Raw genomic sequence first — 23,119 nt, 5'->3', positions numbered from 1 at the left:
ATGACTTGTTACAAGCAGAAACATTTATGTACTGAAAAATCAGTCCACACATTTTGGTGTCTGCTTGTCTTCATGGTAGTAAATGCGGAGGTGGTGTTATGAGCACACAATGAAGTGATGTTTAATGGCAGGGGGCAGTGCTTTAAGTCATCAAAAATGTTCCCTGACTTTTCAACTACATGAATGATAAGGTGATAAATAGATCTAACTTAGGAAGCACCTTACAGTCAGACATCTGCCGATAATGTTGGTGCCTAATAAATCCAGTGGCGATAAGCGTAAGCAAATCTCCAGTGATAGAGTCAGTCTAACACATGATCATATAATCTGAGCTTTGATAAACGTTATGCTAAACTGAAAGTTTACAGAATTATTCATCATTTATCATTATGTGGTTTGGTTCTGTTGAATGTATCTGATACAAGCAAGTATTTATGTTACTTTTTAGAACCAGTGACATTATTTCATAGCGCTACCAAACTTTTGATGGTGCAGCAAAACTAATAAGCCAAGTTGCACTTGGTGCAGGTAACATTTTCAAAATTCCAGATTCAATTGCATACTACTAAGTATAATTGAAAAAAACATACCAGGATTTACATTTTAAGATATCAAAAGATTATTGATTCAGGTGAAAAACATATTTTGTCAAAAATGTTTTTCTATCTAATTTCAAGTTTAACAAAATTGTAGATTTGAAGAATTTTAAAAACCATGTGATGGTATTTGATGTAAACATTTGTGAAATGAGACATACTAACAGACTGATGCATACTGCGTATAGTCTCAATGATTTATGTACATTGGGTGTCTAGTTGCATGTTTAACAGTTTTCTGTATAGTCACAATGATTTATGTAAGGACATGTTGCATGCGTCAGTTTTCTGATGGCAGGAAGGGTATGTACTCACAGCGGGGGCAGCAGCGGGCAGGGGCCCATCAGGAGGAAGGCAACGCAGGACATGAAGTTCCCCACCACCATCAGAGACTTGATCTGACCCTGGCATCAAACAGGTACTGTTAGTTGGCTACCAACCTCAAGATCAGTAGGAATATCATGGACAAGCATGGAATTTGGTTTTTTTCCAAAATGATAATCACTTTAGCAAAGGTTTTGTGCTGGTGTGGCAGTCTGTACTTTCATCAAATATACATCATAGAAATCAGATAGTGCCCATGGTCCTCAACATGTGATAATACAACAGTCTAATGTACAGATAAGACAAAAACGTACATATTTCTTTCCCTATTGTTTTGTCAGGATGAACTGGGGCAAGTAGATTTGTCAAAATATCCTGAAAAAATATCTTTTATGTTCTTAAATATAATGAAAGGGCAGTGGGGTAGCCCAGTGGTTAAAGGGTCTGCTCATCACACTGAAGAACCGGGTTCGATTCCCCACATGGGTGCTGAAATATTGCTAAAAGTAGCATGAAACTAAACACACTCACTAAATATAATGAAGACTGAATGTTATTTATATTTAATATCACAGTCAGCTATATTTCATCCATACCACAGTGGCTTTTCAAACTGTGACCAGATAAACCAGTGGTTGATATAATGAGCACCATTACATGCAGTCAGGGTATGATGACACACAATCCACCAAGTTTGACCACAACATACAGTTAAGCGACCTGTTATGTTAAAACAACAGAATGCTGGTGACGTATTCCCACACAGGTTCTCATTAACTGGACTTTAACATTAGCAGCTGAGTTCTTGTTTATGTATTCATGTGGGGTGGCCCAGTGATTATAGCTTTCCCTTTCCACTCTTAAGACCAGGGTTCAATTCCCAACATGGAGACAAGGTGTGGAGCCATTTCTAGGGTCGACAGATATAGTGAGTGAGTGAGTTGAGTTTTACGTCGCACTCAGCAATTTTCCAGCTATATGGCAGTGGTCTGTAACTAATTGAGTCTGGACCAGACAATCCCACTGATATAATATTTCTGAAATATTGCAAAACGTGGCATAAAACCACACTCATTCAGGAACTATTTCAATGACGCTATTTAGGATAGTTCTATTTATGAATATTATTTTGAAAGGTATTACATTCATCATACCAACTTAATGTAGGAGGAAGTCCCACATGTCAGATGTTTACAGCAAACGTCACACCCAAGTTGATGTCTCTGACAGACCAAAGATTGAAATAAGAGATTTGAATCCCACTGATCAGCCATCATGGAACAACTAAGGGAGACAACTCTGCCGAGTGAATTACGTCACTAGGCCTTGACAGTGGTTGGTGAGTAGTATTACCTTGGCATCGCCGACCCAGCCCCAGATGGGGGCTGTGAAACCGTACACTGCTGGAGCCGCCAGGAAGATGAATCCGACGACCAAGGTACTCAGGTTGAACTACAACAGAAAAATGCACTCAGAAAATGGCCATTGATTTACCTGGTATACAGATTTTATTTTCAAAACACATAAACTACCAGAAAAGTTGAAAAACATAATTTAAATGATTTCAAGTATTATTAGTTGGTTTCACTTTACTAATAAACATGGTCTAGGGATGCTTGAGAACAGACCAATTTTATACTTCCCCACATAAGTTTGAGTATTAGTCGAAAAATAATATTGTAGAATCAATGTGGAATCAGATGACAAAACTAGGACTGTTCACTCAGAATGCCATACAGCAAACTCAGATCCCCCAGCTGATGATGGTATGGGATTCACCGAGCCTGGCGGGGTGCAGGCTCTACTCACCTCCTGGAGATGAGAGGCCAGAGTGGGGTCCAGGAACCCCAGGGAAAAAGATCCACAGAATATAGAGAAGCACGTGACCCACACCTCCATACTCGTCAGCAGGGTAAATACAGAGCCCTTGTAGGGCTGGCGTGCCTCTGCAATAAGTGTATCAATCATTACATTCAACTAGAATATCACATACACAGTGGAATACTGAATTAGGGACCGTTCATAATTTATGGCTAGAGGGGTGATGATGATTTTTATGGAGAAGCATGTACAATGTGAATGACCCCCCTAAACATTTATGTACAAATTAAGTGCCCTCCCCACCCTCCAGCATGTCATGTACAAAATCAATTACCCCCTGCAACCCTTCCCATAATTTTTAAGCACAATATTTTGATAAATTTATGTACAAACTTACTGACCCCCCTAGTACATGTGTACAAAATTGATGGCCCCTCCTCCATCTCCATAGAACAAAAAGGGTGACCCCCGATTACAATGATAAAGCAACGGTTTGACAAAGGTACAATAGTATGGTTAAAGTATGACAATGGTATGATAATGATTTAGCAATGATTTGTCGAAGGTATGACAATGGTATGATAATGATATAGCAATGATTTGACGAAGGTATGACAATGGTGAGGTGAAATTGGGTTTATCGTCGTGCTTGAGAATATTTCGCTCATATGACGACGTGCATGCGTGTGTATGTGTATGTGCGGCTGCTTGTACTAGCCCAGACTGAAGCTGGTTTTATAGTGCTAGCCCACTGAGATACCATGCTGCAGTGAAGCATGAATACCCTACTCAGACACATTATACTGACTTCGAGCCGACCAGTCCTTGCTGTACCCATTAATGCCGAACGCCAGGCAGGGACCAACAAGTACCATATTTTAACGTCTTTTGGTATGACGCGGTCGGGGATCGAACCCGCGACCTTCCACTCTCATTAAGGTGAGGTGAGGTGAAATTGGGTTTAACGACGTACTGAGAATATTTCGCTCATATGACGACGTGCATGCGTGTGTATGTGTGTGTGCGGCTGCTTGTACTAGCCCAGACTGAAGCTGGTTTTATAGTGCTAGCCCACTGAGATACCATGCTGCAGTGAAGCATGAATACCCTACTCAGACACATTATACTGACTTCGAGCCAACCAGTCCTTGCTGTACTCATTAATGCCGAGCGCCAGGCAGGGACCAACAAGTACCATATTTTAACGTCTTTTGGTATCACGCGGTCGGGGATCGAACCTGCGACCTTCCACTCTCTGGGCGGACGCTCTAACCACTACACCATGGAGGCGGCTTATGACAATGGTATGATAATGATATAGCAATGATTTGACGAAGGTATGACAATGGTATGATAATGATGTAGCAATGATTTGACGAAGGTATGACAATGGTATGATAATGATATAGCAATGATTTGACGAAGGTATGACAATTTTATGATAATGATATAGCAATGGTTTGACAAAAGGTATGACAATGGTAATGATACAGCAATGTTTTGACAAAGGTATGACATAAGTATAACCAGGTCAGTGTTCCTACCGTCATTAGATGGCATGAAGAAGAATGATGACATGGCACACATCAGACAAAGGCCACCTAGTGTCCAGAATGGCAGACCGTAACCACCAAGCTGAAAAGTATACAAACATTCCATGACAAATTAAGTACAGTAGCATGAAAGAATTAGTGTTGATAAACTTTGTTTGAGCTGTATATTATATACCTTTTACTCTGACACAATTTCTCACTGCATTTAGATGACACCTCCACAGAATGTCAGGTCTGGTGAACTTGCAACTGAGTGACCAGGCAATATAACTTTATAAAAGAGAGGGAACCTCTCACCTCCTACAGAGAAGAGTAGCCCCTATTTTGGGCCCCATTAGGTGCACCACTCACCTCCTACAGAGAAGAGAACCCTCCATTTTGGGCTCCATCAAGGGAAACTCTCACCTTGGACAGAGAAGGGCACCCTCTATACGTGCTCCATCATTCAAGTGCCCTACTCACCTTGTACAGAGAAGAGACCCTCCATTTTGGGCTCCATCAAGGGAAACTCTCACCTTGGACAGAGAAGGGCACCCTCTATAAGTGCTCAATCATTCAAGTGCACTACTCACCTACAGAGAAGAGCACTCTCCATTTTGGGCTCCATCGAGGGAAACTCTCACCTTGTACAGAGAAGAGCACCCCCTATTTTGGGCCCCATTAAGTGCACTACTCACCTCGTACAGAGAAGAGCAGCCCCTATATTGGGCCCCATTTGGTGCACTACTCACCTCGTACAGGGAAGAGCACCCCCTATTTTGGGCTCAACTAAGTACACTACTCACCTCGTACAGGGAAGAGCATCCCCTATTTTGGGCCCCATTAGGTGCACTACTCACCTCGTACAGGGAAGAGCATCCCCTATTTTGGGCCCCATTAGGTGCACTACTCACCTTGTACAGAGAAGAGCAGCCCCTATTTTGGGCCCCATTAAGTGCACTACTCACCTCTTACAGAGAAGAGCAGCCCCTATTTTGGGCCCCATTAAGTGCACTACTCACCTCTTACAGAGAAGGGCAGCCCCTATTTTGGGCCCCATTAAGTGCACTACTCACCTCTTACAGAGAAGAGCAGCCCCTATTTTGGGCCCCATTAAGTGCACTACTCACCTCTTACAGAGAAGGGCAGCCCCTATTTTGGGGCGTATTTGGGCCCCACAGGGGCACTACTCACCTCGTACAGGGAAAAACAGCCTTTTGGTCCCCATTAAATGCACTACTCACCTCATACAGAGCGCCCCCTATTGGAGGTCCCACCATGAGGCCCAGCCCACTAAACGTTTCCAAGGTTCCCTGAAACAACACAGAACAACAACATGTCTTCAGGTATTACTGAATAAATGCAGCATGCTTGTTATGGGATTGTTATCACATAACAGATTCCCCACATCAGTACAGCATGTGAAGTCTGTCTGGTGTCCCCTGCCGTGATATTGCTGGACTATTGCTAAAAGCTGCGTAAAACCAAACTCGCCTTGCTCCTCCTGCCCCCCCCTGTAGCTAATGGCAACCATGGTATCCTTACACTTTAACTTGCAAATTGAAACAACAATCTATCCCAGACATCAATATGTAAATGAATTCAATGCGAAGCCAACAAATAAAAAGGAAATGATATACAATTAATAATTGTATTATTAATTAACTGGGCTCGAAAATCAATCCAAATAATGGTATGATCTTCACCTGCATGTTATATCTGGGACAACACTTTCTCAGTAAAGTACAGGCTCTAGTAAATTTGTTGAGTTGAGTCCATCAGGGATTTGAACCCATATGCTTTAAGTCAGGCACCAAATCACCAGCACACAAAGTCACGCCTAACCCTCTCAGTGGCTGAGTGGGTTAGGCGATTGACTTGTGAGTTCAAACTCTGGATGGGACTCAACCCATCAAAAGTACTAGAATCTGTACTTTGCAGAGAAACTGTAATCCCAAATATAACATGTGTTGAGATATGTAGTCTAAATGCCCTACAGATGGCTGCGTACTATGCTGCATTCATTCATAGCTGTACAAGAAGATTCCAAATAACACCTGACTTGAAAAGCATCTGAATATAGAGACTTCCATAGTACTGCTTTCATTTGGCAGTAATATATTCCTTACAACTAATTTCTGTTGAAGCAAAATGTTATGTACTTCTACTGCACCTTAACAGAAGCTATGTAATACAATTACAAAATTGTTGAAAAGTACATTACATATAATATCAGCATACTTACAAAAACTGTGGTGACATGGTCAGGAAATGAGTAGGCCACTATTGCAAAGCTGGCTGTGATAAACGCGGAACAACCCAGGGCTTCTACAGATCGGCACAAGAAGCACATGACGATGAAGATGGTTCCTGAGGGTGATCGATCTAATAGCCTGTAACACAGAACGTAAGTCAACTGAGGAGTCATAATTGTAACGGGTCACACCAAAATATTTGTATGAAAGGAACAGGAGCAATGACAACCTTTCTTCACCCTCAGGCACATAGAATAATAGTTACACTGATCATTAAGGTGAGGTGAGGTGAAATTGGGTTTAACGTCGTACTTGAGAATATTTCGCTCATATGACGACGTGCATGCGTGTGTATGTGTGTGTGCGGCTGCTTGTACTAGCCCAGACTGAAGCTGGTTTTATAGTGCTAGCCCACTGAGATACCATGCTGCAGTGAAGCATGAATACCCCACTCAGACACATTATACTGATTTCGAGCCAACCAGTCCTTGCTGTACTCATTAATGCCGAACGCCAGGCAGGGACCAACAAGTACCATATTTTAACGTCTTTTGGTATGACGCGGTAGGGGATCGAACCCGCGACCTTCCGCTCTCCGGGCGGACCCTTAACCACTACACCACGGAGGCGGTCTGATCATTAAGGTGAGTGAAGGAGTTTAGCTTTACGCCACTTTTAACAATATTCCTGCAATGGGCTTCACACATTGTACTCATGTGGGGAATCAAACCCTGGTCTTCGGCGAGACGAGTGAACACTTTAACCACTAGGCTACCCCACTGCCCCCTGATCATTAAAGACATCTGAGGCTTTTCTTGTGAAATGTTTATCACATGGAGTGACTGGACCAATTTGTATTTCCATCGCCCTTAGGTCGCCCAGCCAGGTATGAAGACGGACCGTCGACTCACTTGGCATGAAATGCACATGCTGCCCATCGGTACAAGGGGTCATCTCAAAGATATTTTATGCTTTTTCATGTGTATTGAATATGTCTCTATTGATTATCTTAGCTGATATCTCAGTACCCCAGCCCGACCCCAACCACCATCTGCGACACCCGTCCTGGTTTTGCTTTTGAGACGACCCCTCCTACCTGTTTCTTTTTATAGTGATAGTGAGACGTCATGGTAGCTACATCCTTAATAGTTTCAGTATTAAAGTTATTATTTTTTACGTCTGCTATTGTTTATAATGAAGCTAAGTCTAATTTCAAAATGATCATTTAAAAAGTGTCCTTTGTAATACAATATCATCGCACACTAATTTGCACAAAGCCATGGTCTGTTCTAAATAAGTCGCATTGGACTCATCTCTCCTCAGTAAAATCCTTCTTTTACGCTTCCTATCTCCCTCCCACTGAGACTGTAGTTAGGCCGAACTTAGTTTAACAGATATTTCACACTTTCACATATTAACTACCTAAATTGTAGATATAAACCCAGTTTTTTTCTATTTCTGACAGTACTTTATATATGGGTTTACAGGTTGTATTCTGAACCCATGTGGGGAACTGAACACTGTCTACAGTGGGCTGAGAATACCCACAACAAATGATTTAGATCACACTGAAATAGATAGCATGCTTTTGAACTAACCTGATAATTTGAAGTGAATTTCACAAAAAATAGTGATCTCAATTTATCAAACTGAATATAAACCTCAAAAGTTATCTCCCCTTGGAAACCTGCTATCACGTGATCTTGGTTAGTTCAAACAATGACGTACCCAAATAGAACACTGCATGATCCGCACACAAACACTCCAGATATGAACACAAACTTAGGTCCTAATCTTGTTAACTGAAAACCAAAAACAATTAAAGAATGGATATGCATTGATGAAATGTTCGTCTTATATACAGTAAAAAGTTTAAGTTAAGTTTTTAATTGAAGATGCATTAACACAAAACAATATCACAATATGTATTGTTTCAGAAAATGTCAATGTCATTTCTTAACCATAAAAGGCAGCAGTCAAAATATTTTGTATATCCTGAAAAAAGTAAATAAACTAAATATAATACAGATGAAAAATGTCATGGTTGTCCAATACAGCTATCAAATTTGAAATTTAAATGTAATTTGCAATTCAAATTCTCACCCCAATCTTTCACTACAACATAACACAAATTTAAAAGTTTTATTTCCAATTTAATACATTGGCAAAATATAGTACTCAAAAGAAGTAAGAAACACTTGATCCTTTCCCTTGCTTCAGGTACTGTCATAGCATTACAGATTTACTGTAGCAATAATATTATGAAAGAATTTGTTTTCTAAAATATGTTAAGTAGTCTATTTTAGCACCTTATATGATATAAATGATAAAATAGGCACTTCATCAATAACAAGAGAGGCTTTGATCATTGATATAAAACACACCCCATCTACAGCTTGTTCAGCTTGACCTGATCAAGTGAATACTAATGCATTACGTGTCACAACTGGTTGGGTCTATTATTGTGAAGGGGTGCATCTTTGTCAGTTGATTGTCAACATGTCCAAACAGCCGAGACAAAGTCGCCTTTTGACATCTCAGTGTCGAGAAATCGCCAGCAATGTCCTAACTTTCTTTAAACTTAAAAAAGAAGCTTCAGATGGTTTAATGTTTCCTATCCGGCAGCAAGCAGCAACATTAATAACATTCTCTGCTCCCCATATTTAATGAAGTTAACTCGACCTGCCGTTTGTGCCGTTTGACCTCCCGGGTCATGCATATGTAGAGTAGCTCAGGTCAAGCTGAACAAGCTGTACATGGTTGTTCAACACAGAGTTATTTCCCTTTGACCAGTAACAATTCTTATAATTTAATCAGATGCCCTGTACAATCAACCTATCAAGTTGGTGTAATGAACATCGCTGAGAGTTCTATGGATATACAACTTCTTGATTATAAATTAATGAGCTCATATTGATAATAAAGCATTTGTATATCAATGGAAGTCTCCCCGTTGTCCACGACAACACTAACTACACCAATGTTCACAATTATTGATTAGTCTTGGAACAATCGATCATATTACCTACCTACTGAGAAATGATTGTTGAACATTCAGACAGAAGTAGCATTACATAAACATGTGGAAGGTAATCCTGGTAGATGAGGCAAATTATCAGTAATGCAGACTGTGTGAAACAAAACCCTTATCGCTTATTCTAGATTGCATTGTAGTTTTACAAACCAAAATACTCTATCATGTGCAGGAAAACAGTCTATGAATAAATTAATATCTAATTGTGATGATATGAAAACAAAGTACTACTTACAAATGTTCCAAATATTGGTGATGACACAAATATGACAAATTCAAAGCAGCCGAAAATGAATCCAACGACAGTTTGAGATGCCCCCTTGGACTCAGCCTGCAAGAGACAATATAACAACATTTGAGATGCCCCCTGGGCATGAACCTGAAGAAACAACATAGGAAACATTACACAGAGCATATGAGTGACAGGCGGAACTACTAGAAATACTCAATCCTGATTGGTTACAAGCACTGATTTTGTTATATCCTGGTCTGTAGACAGATTGGTAGTTACAAAAACACACCCAAAAAAACATTTCAGATTTATATTATACTCCTCAAACTTAAATCTTTAGAAATTTGTGCAGAGTTCTTGGAAACGATTCTGTCTGCCTTGATGTTTCATGCAATCTATGCATATTTTTTGTGTGTTTGGGAATGAAAAAATAGTCCTGCTCAGATTTGGTTTCCCTTTTTTCCCTTTCTTGTCATTGACTCCTCTGCAAAACGATGACATATAAGTATTGCCTTTGAAAATTTAACCAGCATCAGCAAACTGGGGAATAACATCCGACTTCCATCACTTCAAAGACTTAAAGAAACAAGGACAGGACAAATGGTTATTATTCAGTTGTTGGATATTGTTGTTTTTTCATGTGGTAAGAAAGTGAAAAAAATATTTAACACTTTTTAAACAGCATGACATGCCCATTTTGAAACAATAAGAAAGGAGGTTTCAGAAGGAGGTCTGAGTGCTGACTTTAAACATGGTGACTTTAAAATGTTGTCAAATATTGTCTGCATAAATACGAGGACAAATGTGTTAACACAAATTAAATAGGTAATTAAATTTAAACAAAAATCTGTGAGAATAAATGTACTATTGTATATGAACTCACTCACTCATAGTTGCCATAGAGCAATACATAATCAGATTGGAACAGCTTGAGTGAGTGAGTGAGTGAGTGAGTGAGTGAGTGAGTGAGTGAGTGAGTTTAGTTTTACGCTGCTTTTAGCAATATTCCAGCAATATCATGGCGAGGGGCACCAGAAATGGGCTTCACACATTGTATCCATGTGGGGAATTGAACTCGAGTCTTCGTCTTGGGTATCAAAGTGCAAAGTGCAAAAAAGGGTTGAAATATACCATACATTACTGTAGGTAAGCAGTGACAAGCACTAACATGTGTTTGGCCCCACTATGAATTACACATACATATACAGGGATCGAAACTGTGCTTAATTTGCATGCAGTGGCATGATAAATGCTCAAATGGCACGGATGAAATATTTTCAAAGTGCCCTGGTGGCACGACTAAAATTAAACAAACAATACTCACCATAATTTTTAAATGAAAAATGTCAAGTTTACAGGTTTACTTGATATTTATTGATTTAAAAAAAATAAATTGGCATTGTTGTGATGTTTTAGGTTTAATTGTAACATCAAAGGCATGGGCACAGTTATTTTAACAAAGGCACACCTAGGGGTGTCACCCATTGTGTTCTGGGGAGGTAGGGGGTGGGTCATCAATTATGTACACATGCACTACGGGGAGGGTCATTAATTTTGTACATGACATGTAGGGGGGTCACTTACTTTGAACATAAATTTTAGTGGGGGGTATTCCCATTATACATGAAACTTCATAAAAATCATCACCACCACCACCCCTCTAATCATAAATTATGAATGGTCCCTAAACATGAGAAACACTAAAAAAATAACCTGTTTTACAGTATGTCTGCCATGGAGGCCATATTGAAAGTTTTATCTAATTTCATGAGCAAGTTCTGATTGTTAGATTGAGGTCAAACTCAGTATGAACTGTTCATGTAGCAATTTTCATTGTACTTGGACTGACTGACTGACTTTGGTTTTATGCCGCTTTTAGCCTTTCTCCAGCAATATCACGGCGGGGGACACCAGAAATGGGCTTCACTCATTGTGCCCATGTGGGGATTCAAACCTGGGTCTTCGGCGTGACGAGCCAATGCTTTAACCACTAGACTACCCCACCACCCCACATTGTACTTGGAACAAAAATGTCTGACTAAAGGCCGTAAGATGTTTCAGCTTAAATACTGGACACACTGAATGATGAAGTACACTTAAAAAATGGGGGTCCTGACAATTCCCCACACAGACATTTCCCCACACGACAATTCCCCACTCGGACAATTCCCCACACAGACATTTCCCCACACGACAATTCCCCACTCGGACAATTCCCCACACAGACAATTCCCCACACCGACAATTCCCCACTCGGACAATTCCCCACACAGAAAATGAAAATACTGATCAATGCCAATGGACCCAGTTTGTGAATAATTACAATCTGAGCAGCATCACTTTTTAATACCTGATCTCTGTTGTGTCATGACAAATATTGGTGAATTTGATGTAAAGCCTGGGTGAATCGTTTCGTTAAAATCTAACATTGCAATATTACTGCTGATATTATCATTCTGTGTGGTGAGGCATAGTTTCTCATTGAAGATTATTGAGTATATGAAACATGAACAGATGCAACAAATTATTGAATTGTGACAAAAGCTTCAGAATACTGTATTTCCAATATAAAGAATCTCACTACAATAAGTGGCATCTGACCACCTTCTACAACATGCAGTAACTTTATACTGAAGTCATACTTGACACTATGTTCTTGTGTATATTAAAGATGAACAACTGTGTTTCTCTGGGCTGTAAGTATGTACTAACACTGACTGACTGACTGAGTTTAGTTTTACGCCGCTTTTAGCAATATTCCAGCAATATCACGGCCGGGGACACCAGAAATGGGCTTAACACATTGTGCCCATGTGGGGAATCGAACCCGGGTCTTCGGCGTGACGAGCCAACGCTTTAACCACTAGGCTACCCCACCACCCCTATGTACTAACAAGAAACTATAGCTTACTGAACATAATTAACAATAAGACCCATCAATTTATCAATTTTGGTAAGTAAATACTGTATGATTTTCAAGCCTGCTTAAAAGTTGGTGCCATGAGTCTGTGAAAAATAAACTATTTATCAAAAGGCACCAGTTTACCGACAGACCTATCCATGTGCCAGTTATGAAGAAGAAATATTGTACATTTTCCAAGATCAGCATTGCAAACAAGATTGTCAGCATTTCTAGTTGAAGTTGTTGACACATGGCCTCAAAAACGACAGATATAAAAAATCCCAAATCATAATAAGGCACAAGTTTATCACTAGATCTATGCATGTGATAAATTTGGTGAAGAAACATTGCACAGTTCTATTGTACAAGAACTGCTCTAGAAATGAGTTGTCACAAACAGCTCCCAGTTCTACATTCCCTGCAAACTTTGTTGGGCCGAGAATATACACTGAAAACACACATCTGTTTATAATATAATTCTTTACTTTCTGATTCAAAATACAACTTGCTTCAACAGACATGCGGATGTCTTTCCTGAAAATATGTTTGATTGTATATTAGAGGCACCTTCCTTACAAGAGCATAGGCACGCTGCAGTAACTGGGGATTGACTTGTTCATCTTTGTGACAATATCAAAATGAGTGCATGGTAGTCTGTTCTGTATGAGCGGACAGGTAATAACGAGACAGGTGCAACTATTGCATTAATATCCCAAACTGATTTTAACCATCACTGTATCACTGTGATTGGATATTTACCTGAATATCACTCACTAATATTTATTAAATATGAAAATAATATCCTTGTAGAACTAGAACTCACCTCTCTTGGGAAGAATGGCGCCAGTAGCGAGAAACAAGTGCACGCACAGAAGTTTACAAACGCTAATGTCACAAATGTCAACTTCTTCTTATGATCCAATTTTTTAAATGAAAAGTCTACTTTTTCATTGCTGTTTTCATCATGATTTGCAATCTTTTTTTCCACAATGGCAAGATTGCAGGTGACTGAGTCAGCGAGGATGGGGGTCCTTTCATTCACTTCCAAATCCTTTTCCATGATTTATGAATCTACTGAAGATGGTTGAAGAATTTCAGTTGAAGTATCAGCCTCTTGAACTACCTTGATGAAAATCTAGATGCACCTGCAAAGATAATACATATAGAATCATATTGTTTAACAACCAAAAACAATGAAGCAAAACACTGGTTAGAGACCATGAACATTTGGCTCACTCTTCGCTACCTAAAAAATTCCCCAATAATCAGAAACCCTAATTATTTTTTTCGTTATGGAAAGCGATTTAAGAAACCTTTGGGAGAGACACAAACAGCATGCCAAACATGATAACCAAATATGAAGAAATGGCGAGATCTAATTGCATCATTTCACGTGCTTCACATCTATACAGCTATGTTCTGTGGACACTGTAGTATCAGGTCATTGGGGAATATTCTGTTTGTCTTCATTACATCATCATCATCATCATCAATATATTATAACGATATCAACATGAACATATATTCATAAAATGATTATTTCCAGGCGATCATAACTGCTCAGCGGTACACATGGAGACTAGATGTTTTTGTTGCTATAGCTACTAATGTCTTCAGTTAATACATGCATTTCAACTTATAGATGATACAAGATACTGCAAATGTCCTGGGCCAAATAAAGCAGTTCGTCATATCCATCAATCTGGAATGCATCCATCACACACGCATAAACTCTATGTCAGCTCACAGTGCCAACACAGCGCTGTTGCATGTACTGCAACATAGACAGATATTACAGTGTACCTGTCATGCGTAACACTCATGCGTAACGTCATTATAGCAACACATGGACAGATACAAATAAAAATCACCTGACACGGCATTGTGAGTAATTATATCTATTATAAAACACTTTTCCTTCATTGTATTGCAGCTCTGGGCATGTATGAAACTGTGTGTGACGTAATTATGACAACACATGGATAGATACAAATAGTAGTCACCTGACCAGTGTGGGAAATAGTCACTGGCCCGCCAACCCGTGGCTAGTAAAAATCCAGTCGGGCCAGTAAATCTAGTGAATTTTCATGGGGTCATTTTGTAAATATATCACTCTCTCCATCCTGATAAGTCATCATGCAAGATTATAATCTGATAAAAATGTTCATCATATTAGCAGCTTAATGATGAAACCCATGTCTACATTCAAATTTCGGGCTAGTGAATTATTTTGTTGGCCAGTAACATTCAGGCATACCTAGCCCAACTGGCTCACAAAATTTGGAAACTCTTTCGCACACTGCACCTGACACAGCATTGTGAGCAGTTACATCTAAAACAGTTTTCCTTCATTGGTCTGCAAAGTCAATGGACAATAACACTATATAATACCCAAAGAAAACAATCAATCTCAAAGTAAATGAAACGTGAGTAAACACTAAACAGCAACATACACAGCTATGATGGTGACAATTCTTATGGCTTTAATTACAACCCATTAAATAGTCGGCTACTCAAACCACTACTCTGAAGCCAGCAGGTAGTAAAATGTCTTACTGCATTGGAGAAAGGACATTTGAATGACATGGTCAAAAGTTCAAGCTATCTTTCTCAATGGGCCTTAATATTGATAACAGATTCTCACCTGGTTGGGCTAATGTGGCATCCAATGGGAGGGTTTTACGACCAACCCACCTGAAATCTCGTAGAAAAGATGGTGACTTGAAACTTACCCCACCATTACACTATAAAAATGTCACATTATCCTTTGAAAGTATTACCAGACATCATCCTGATGATAGCGCAGCATTGAACACTGTATACCATGAGTAACAAGATAATAGGTGTCTTGATATCCCACAGTGTACTGTTAATCTAGGTCACGATGACATAACCACTCGTATCTTCCAGTTCAGGCTACCACTGTTATTACAGGGGTCAGTATCTGGTCTCAACGGTACATGCGGACACACTCACAGCATAATTGAAACTGACATCTACAGGTAAAGCAAAATGTCAAAACAATATTTCCTTTCAATATCTGAATTGATAGTCAATATATGTCCCATAACCAAGCCCTGTGACTATCTCTGACAGGTAATAAACATTTATATCATTGTAGCGATGGTCATGTTACAAACATTTGAAATATCTACACAGGTGTAATATACAGCAGAAATCTAATATAATGTATTAATTAAATACATCCATGGCTTTGAGACTAGTGATTGTTTGTGAATATGTAATTGAACACAGCAGCGTCATCTGTACAAAACTGCAACAATATAGGTCTCTCGTGTGATACCTGGCAGTTATGAGGTTCTATTGGGAAGGGAAGCTACAATGCAGAATACAGAGTGTATTCATACTTTCAGTGTTAAATTAGAGCAGTTAAAGTTATGCATCAGTGGACGCGATGAATATATTGCTGAAACTACTTAACGCTCCTATTCCACCATCCTACATATTGTATTAATCAAGTAACATGTTATATTTGGGATTACACTTTCTTCGTAAAGTACAGATTCTAGTACTTTTGTTGGGTTGAGTCCCATCCGGGATTCGAACCCACACCCTCAGAGTCAGGCACCTAATGGCCAGCACACAAAGTCAGCTGCCTAACCTGCTCAGCCACCACGATATGTTACATTTGACCACTATCTTAATGGCACTTTGTAATTATGTATTAATCATGCTCATTATGTAACTAACAGGGCAAGTCAGTTTATGTGTCAGGGTGAGTGAGTTTAGTTTTACGCCGCACTCAGCAATATTCCAGCGGTCTGTAAATAATCAAGTCTGGACCAGACAACCCAGGGATCAACAGCATGAGCATCGATTTGCGAAATTGCGATACGATGACATGTGTCAACCCAGTCAGCGAGCCTGACCACTCGATCCCGTTAGTCACCTCTTACGACAAGCATTGGTTACTGAAGATCAATTCTAACCTGGACCTTCACAGGTAGAGACAAGCATGGGTTACTGAAGATCAATTCTAACCTGGACCTTCACAGGTAGAGACAAGCATGGGTTACTGAAGATCAATTCTAACCTGGACCTTCACGGGTAATTCTTGAAACAAAAAGAATTGTGGCCAATGTTTATCTTGAATAACCGTTTCAGACAAACATGTTGATGGCTTGGTCATGTAAACATGAGTCATGATTTTTTCACAGGTATACTTACACAGGTAACATCAATATGTGAGCAGGTGTGATACTATATCAAACTGTGTTGACATAACGCAACACAGCGGAACAAATGACGTGTTATATACATTTCTCATTTCCGCCAGGATATAATTGCTCTTTGAGTTCAGTGCAGTGCTATGTAGATCAACTGGATGTTGTCAACTCTCATGGACCAAACAGTGTTTCTGGTATCACTGACAATGGGGCAAGTTGGGCGTCATTGATTCTGAATATAGTATTTTGTAACACAGGTATACATATTTAAATGGGTGCATGAATTAATCTTGAAGCCTCTTTTCGACACTATAATTGTAGTTTCGAACATGAAGCAGACCTGATTTTGAAAATGTTTGTCAAACCCATGAGTACATTTTGACCCAGATTCAAATTAACCACCAGTGTAGCTTAGCAACCAAGGGATGCAAATGAGCAAACACCAGTGTTCAAGACTGCGCATTTCCTCATGTACATACTCGATAAAGGTTTAATGCCACTTCAATGAACATAGAAGTTGTGGACTCCAGAAATGGGCTTCACATATTGTACATAGGTGGATATTCGAACCTGGACTTCCAACAGGATGAGCAAACACCTTACTTCAATTACTAAATAATGACAGCTGAGAATGATGGAATTCCCTGATTGTGTTTTTTAGTTTGTAATAATTTCTAGCATTTCATCGCGCTGGTTAATTTTTGGAGTGAATTTAGTTTTACACCGCTTTTAGCAATATTCCAGCAATATCATGGCGGGGGTACCAGAAATGGGCTTCACACATTGTAACCATGTGGGGAATCGAACCCAGGCCTTTGGCGTGAGCGGCGAACGCTTTAACCACTAGGTTACCCCAACGTCCCTTGGTGGTTAAAGGCCTAAGACCTGCCTCCCTCTAAGCTTTCCTCCTACAGTTACTGGTTATGTGTCTTGTGTGACTGTCTGATGGCAACAACATCTTTCACTATGTAACCATGGTAACCAACACATGACAACCCCTGTTCAGTGTGGCAGTTTGTAATGTTAAGCCATATTACGTGGATGTCTACAAACAAGTCACACTTCATCAAAATAATAACCATTAATAGCAATTTTCAAATGAGCTTGGTAATCTGCAAGTTTCGGTCTACAAATGCACAGAGGGAATATCAGTTGTATGTTGTGTTTGTGCAGTGTCTGTGTTAGACGTCCCTGTACGTGTGTTGTCTGCTCCCCATGCTGGAGTTCACAGGGGCTGCGACCGCCTCCATGGTGTAGTGGTTTGAGCGTCCGCCTGGAGAGTGGAAGGTCGCAGGTTCGATCCCCGACCGCGTCATACCAAAAGACGTTTAAATATGGTACTTGTTGGTTCCTACCTGGCGCTCGACATTAATGGGTATAACAAGGACTGGTCGGCTCGGAGTCAGTATAATGTGTCTGAGTGGGGTATTCATGCTTCACTGCGGCATGGTATGTCAGTGGGCTAGCACTATAAAACCAGCGTAAGTCTGGGCTAGTACAAGCAGCCGCACATACACATACACACGCATGCATGTCGTCATATGAGCGAAATATTCTCAAGCATGACGTTAAACCCAATTTCACCTCACCTCACTGGGGCTGCACTGTTAAAACAGATTGTTGACCAGTTTGTATATGCTTCAACTGTTACATCTCCACTGTTCCATTTCTCTGAGTCAACATGATACGAGATGTTCTGACAGACATCATGGAAGACGTTTCCAGGCACACAAGTACACAAGTACCATGACAACATGGCCAACATGTTCTACCTTTGCTGTCAGCCATATTAAATAAGTTTGGCGAGCTTGGTAACTATGTCACTATGACTGTTCGTGGTCATGACTTATTCATGGATTTACCTACACTTACTAAAATAATACATTTCAAGGTCTCTTACAGAAAATATGGAAGTCTTAGCCAAGCTGAGACAGACTAGGTGCTCTGGGCCACCACCACATTTATGACTATCTGATTTGGTCCCAAAAGAGAATAGGTGCTCTGGGGCACCACACAACCATGACTTGCTGACATTGTCCTGTATGTGATAGAGTGAGCACTTACAGAGGTCAGGTCCCACCGGGGAATACTGAAAAACTGAACTAACTGACTGGGTTAAAGATTAAGTCATCAGAAACATGTACCCAAATTTTTTATGCAAAACTATTATTATTTATATCTTAATTGCGAAAACAGTTTCTGCTATCTCAGCTTCAGCCATTATGCATATTCTGCAAACTTCACTCAGTTTCTTAAAGCTTTGCCAGGCCTCCATGCTTTCACTGGCTGCGATACTGTTAGTGCTTTTGCTGGTCATTACAAATTGCATTCCTTGAAAATCATGAAGGGATGTTCACAATTGCAGAATACATTTTGTAAACAGTTGAATGTTTCAAGTTTTCTACGCTTAAAGCCTTTACTTGTGTTCTCTATGGTTCAAAACAGGTCCCTGGTGAGAATGTAATATGGCACATTTCTTTCTTGTCGTGACCCTCTTCAGAAACACATATCTCATTCCAGCTACCAGTCATTCATCTGGAAGTGGAGTCTTTGTAACATATTCCAAGCCTAATTGGTCAAGGCTGGAAAACAAGGGATGAAGGAGATCTGATTGTTCACTGGATGAATGGACTCCCAGCTCCAGAAGCAGTCCGACAACCCCTCTTGTGTTCATGCCTATGAGCATGCGTTCCAACCCAGTGCACCTGTATTAACAATGGGAGTAAGTCGCTTGAAATCCTTGCTGATGTGGAGGTTTATGCTGATAGTGAAGACGGGGATGAGGAGGAAGCTGACAACTAGTGTACTTGCGAAAATCTCTACACATTTAACAGTTTTGAACTTTAGGCCAGACCAATTTTATTTCTTGTTTTACGGATTTTTGTCCTCAGAAAACCTAACGGCAGGAGGGAAAAAATTAAAAAATAAAAACACCAGTCAAAGTAATATTCCTTTTATATACTAAAACTAATTATTTTTGGCAATTTATAAAGTGTATATGGGTAAAAAAACAATCAAAACAATTTTCTTTTGTAAATTGTCTTTCTGTCAGTAATACACAGTTAATACTGGCCCCTTTATTATACACTAAATCTATACCTGGAAAAGAAGCAGTGAGACAAATTTCACCATTCATATTTTGAGGGTGTTTTATATTTTTGAAAAAGTGGTCAATAACACCTTACCGATTCTGTACCTTCCCGTTATCAGAATTTTATCCAATATATATATATTGTTTCATAATGTTTACCAACAAGGAATTCTCTTAAATGTGGTCTTTTTGTAGTCATTTGAGAATCTCTTTTAATACATGCCATAAATCTGAAAAGAAGCAGTGTTTGAAACACACATAATGTCTATAATCCATGCCAATATGAACAACAGTTAAGGTCTGTCCAGAACTAGGTAACATGCCAATATTGAAAAGTTTTGGAAAATGTTTTTGTTATATATACATATGATCCGAAAGATGGGGACAGTTATAATGAAACATACTTTGGATGATGATAAGTTTCTACTTTTAATTGCTAGAGATAATGTTCCATATAGTTATCTCCATTACCCTGTTGGAAAATCAAGGTATATAACGTGATTATATACCTCTGAATAGATAGTATTACCCCTGAAATACTAAATACAAACACACCATTTGTCTAAAACAAATATAAACTTGCTCCAGCCAGCACGAAAATTTACATTTGATTTCAGTGGGTTTGACATCAACCCAGCTGATATCCAGGGAAGCTCATCTTTAGAAATACTGCAATCTCATGGATCAGTACAAACAATCCCAACATGTGATTTGTTAAGTAAACAAACTTTTTATATCAAACTGTTCACTAGGTAAGTGTTTTCACTGAATACCATACTTGCTATATTAAGCATCCTGCTTCAATATACATCTTCGACCAACTCCTAGACCCTTCAGTTTGTATATTCACTATTCAAGCTTCATGATGGCAGTCTATAGATAATTAATCAGGATAATCTAGTGATTGACATCATCAGCATTGATCTCTACATTTGGGACATAATAATAATGATGGTAATAATAAGTTCATTTATCAAGCACTAAACTCCATTTACTGTAAGCTTATATCACTAACAGTCTGATTATTATTAGTAATATTACCCGGATAACCACCAAGTTGCTAGAGGGTTAATAGTCACATCACTTATCCCAAGGGGTACCCAATCTGATTATTACTAGTAATATTACCCCAGAAAACCCAAGCTGCTAGAAGGTTAATAGTCACATCACTTATCCCAACGGGTACCCAATCTGATTATTACTAGTAATATTACCCCGGAAAACCCAAGCTGCCTGTGAGGCGCTAGAAGGTTAATAGTCATATCACTTATCCCAACGGGTACCCATTTTCTGCTGGGTGAACAGACGCAATTTTGAACAAACTCACTTGCCTAAGGTGGGACATGTATCAACAAAGTCACTGAGATTGACCACCCTAACATGTTACTAATTGCTCATGAAACTGACTGACTGAGTTTGGTTTTACGCCGCTTTTAGCAATATTCCAGCAACATCACGGCGGGGGACACCAGAAATGGGCTTCACACATTGTACCCATGTGGGGATTCGAACCCGGGTCTTCGGCGTGACGAGCCAACGCTTTAACCACTAGGCTACCCCACCGCCCAATTGCTCATGAAAAGAACTTGAGGCTGATAAACCAATTCTAATGTTGAGCTTCTTAGGTGACCAGTGTGTAAGTACCCCTAATGGTGGAAACATAAATCCTTTTTTTAAACAGATCAACATTTTCACTGTTCGCTCACTACTTCTTACTTCCTGAAAATAGAATTCATATGTTTTTATGGTTGTAAATGTTATAAGCGCCCTGCTCAATGTCAGTGTTTTTTAAATAAAATCCCAGGGTGCTTTTTGTGGTAAATACAATAATAATAATAATCTCTTTATTACCCATATGGTGAAACATAACCAGTGTCATATATATCACATGTACACACATCACTTTTGCCTAGCAATCAATGTTTCTGTATTTCATTGTCTGTGACGTCATTAAACAATTGAACGTGACGTCAATGATGAGGGCCGTCACACTTGCTCACCGTGTTCTACTGCACAAATGTAGATGAATAAAATGGATAATAAAGAAATTATTACACTTGACACACTCGTGTAACAATGTCTGTATATTAAAGTGTAAAATTCATTAGTTAATCATTAGGAAGTGCACTTGGCAAGATAGAATGCACACAAGTTGACAAACTCTCTCTTTATCAACTAAAGTCGGACAAATTAATAAAAAAACCAACCAATTGAATACTGGCTATCACTCATTCTATCTTGTGCTTGCTTAGTACTACAACTTCTACATGCCCCTCAATAAGTCGCCAACCTAGATATAGACTAATGATAAAACACGTGACGGGTCGTCTTACTTATAGCTGACGACAGAGCTACAACCAGTTTTTGCACCCGTGCCAAACAGTTATCAGGTGTCTGTCAGCCTCATAGCAAGTCAATAACGCCTGACCAACGAACACCCGGGTTGGTTGCGATGTCAACACAAACTCACCTGAGCTTTCCATAACGTCACATGGCCACTGTGCAAGGCTGCTATCTTGCAAGGGATTTATACATGTCACATACACACATCACTGCACCTCCAGAAAATTGCACAACACACGAGCAAGAGGAGCCGAAATGCCTTCTGAATCTGGGCTAGTTTGGAATCTAGAGTTACCCCCCTTGCGATGTTCCCTTATTGTGAAATAGCTGTGCCAGAGACCATATTTATAACCGGTTTTTAGTGCTTGGACGGGTCCAAATTTTCTACCTGGATACCCCACCCACTATTATCCTACCCTACCTGGATAGCCGTTATGTTAATCCCTGACATCAAATTTGTAAGAAATGGCAATTTTATTCTTCAGCTCCGAGGCTGAGATTTGCAATATCTTTACCATACATTATATTCAAAAGAAGTCACTGTAATGTCTAAATCTACAATGACAATTCCAGCCTTTTAATCATGAAAGAATAACATATTACATTGTTTAATCTATTAGTCACACGATCATAACGGGTCCGGGTATTGAGACGGATACCCGGGTCCTACTCATTACCCACCCGTCCCGGGTAACGGGTTACCAGCCCCAGCCCTACCAGTTATGATATCTGGCCAGTGGTTATGCTAAGGTTTGTTGTCTCATTCTTACATTATCTTGTAAATAACATTTCCCATGGTTGT

General features: G+C 39.6%; 1 protein-coding gene across 1 annotated transcript in view; it reads right to left on the bottom strand.

Moving 5' to 3' along the window:
• The window catches only part of LOC124286253 (MFS-type transporter SLC18B1-like), a 32,712-nt gene extending 10,138 nt beyond the window's left edge, over positions 1-22,574 (bottom strand). The window contains exons 1-10 of the mRNA XM_046722598.1: positions 22,445-22,574; positions 13,520-13,841; positions 9,798-9,893; positions 8,257-8,330; positions 6,519-6,666; positions 5,518-5,586; positions 4,286-4,376; positions 2,730-2,866; positions 2,274-2,372; positions 912-1,000 (exon numbers count right to left, since the gene is read on the bottom strand). Of these exons, the coding sequence (XP_046578554.1) occupies positions 912-1,000; positions 2,274-2,372; positions 2,730-2,866; positions 4,286-4,376; positions 5,518-5,586; positions 6,519-6,666; positions 8,257-8,330; positions 9,798-9,893; positions 13,520-13,756 (1,040 nt within the window). The 5' untranslated portion in view covers positions 13,757-13,841; positions 22,445-22,574. The remainder of the gene's footprint in view (positions 1-911; positions 1,001-2,273; positions 2,373-2,729; positions 2,867-4,285; positions 4,377-5,517; positions 5,587-6,518; positions 6,667-8,256; positions 8,331-9,797; positions 9,894-13,519; positions 13,842-22,444) is intronic.
• Between the last annotated feature and the right edge of the window lie 545 nt (positions 22,575-23,119).

Source organism: Haliotis rubra, unplaced genomic scaffold (genome assembly GCF_003918875.1).
Source record: "Haliotis rubra isolate DU_JTF1 unplaced genomic scaffold, ASM391887v1 Scf38, whole genome shotgun sequence".
NCBI classification, from domain to species: Eukaryota; Metazoa; Mollusca; class Gastropoda; order Lepetellida; family Haliotidae; genus Haliotis; species Haliotis rubra.
The sequence above is the reverse complement of the archived record's forward strand: the minus strand, read 5'-3'. Positions and strand labels throughout refer to the sequence as shown.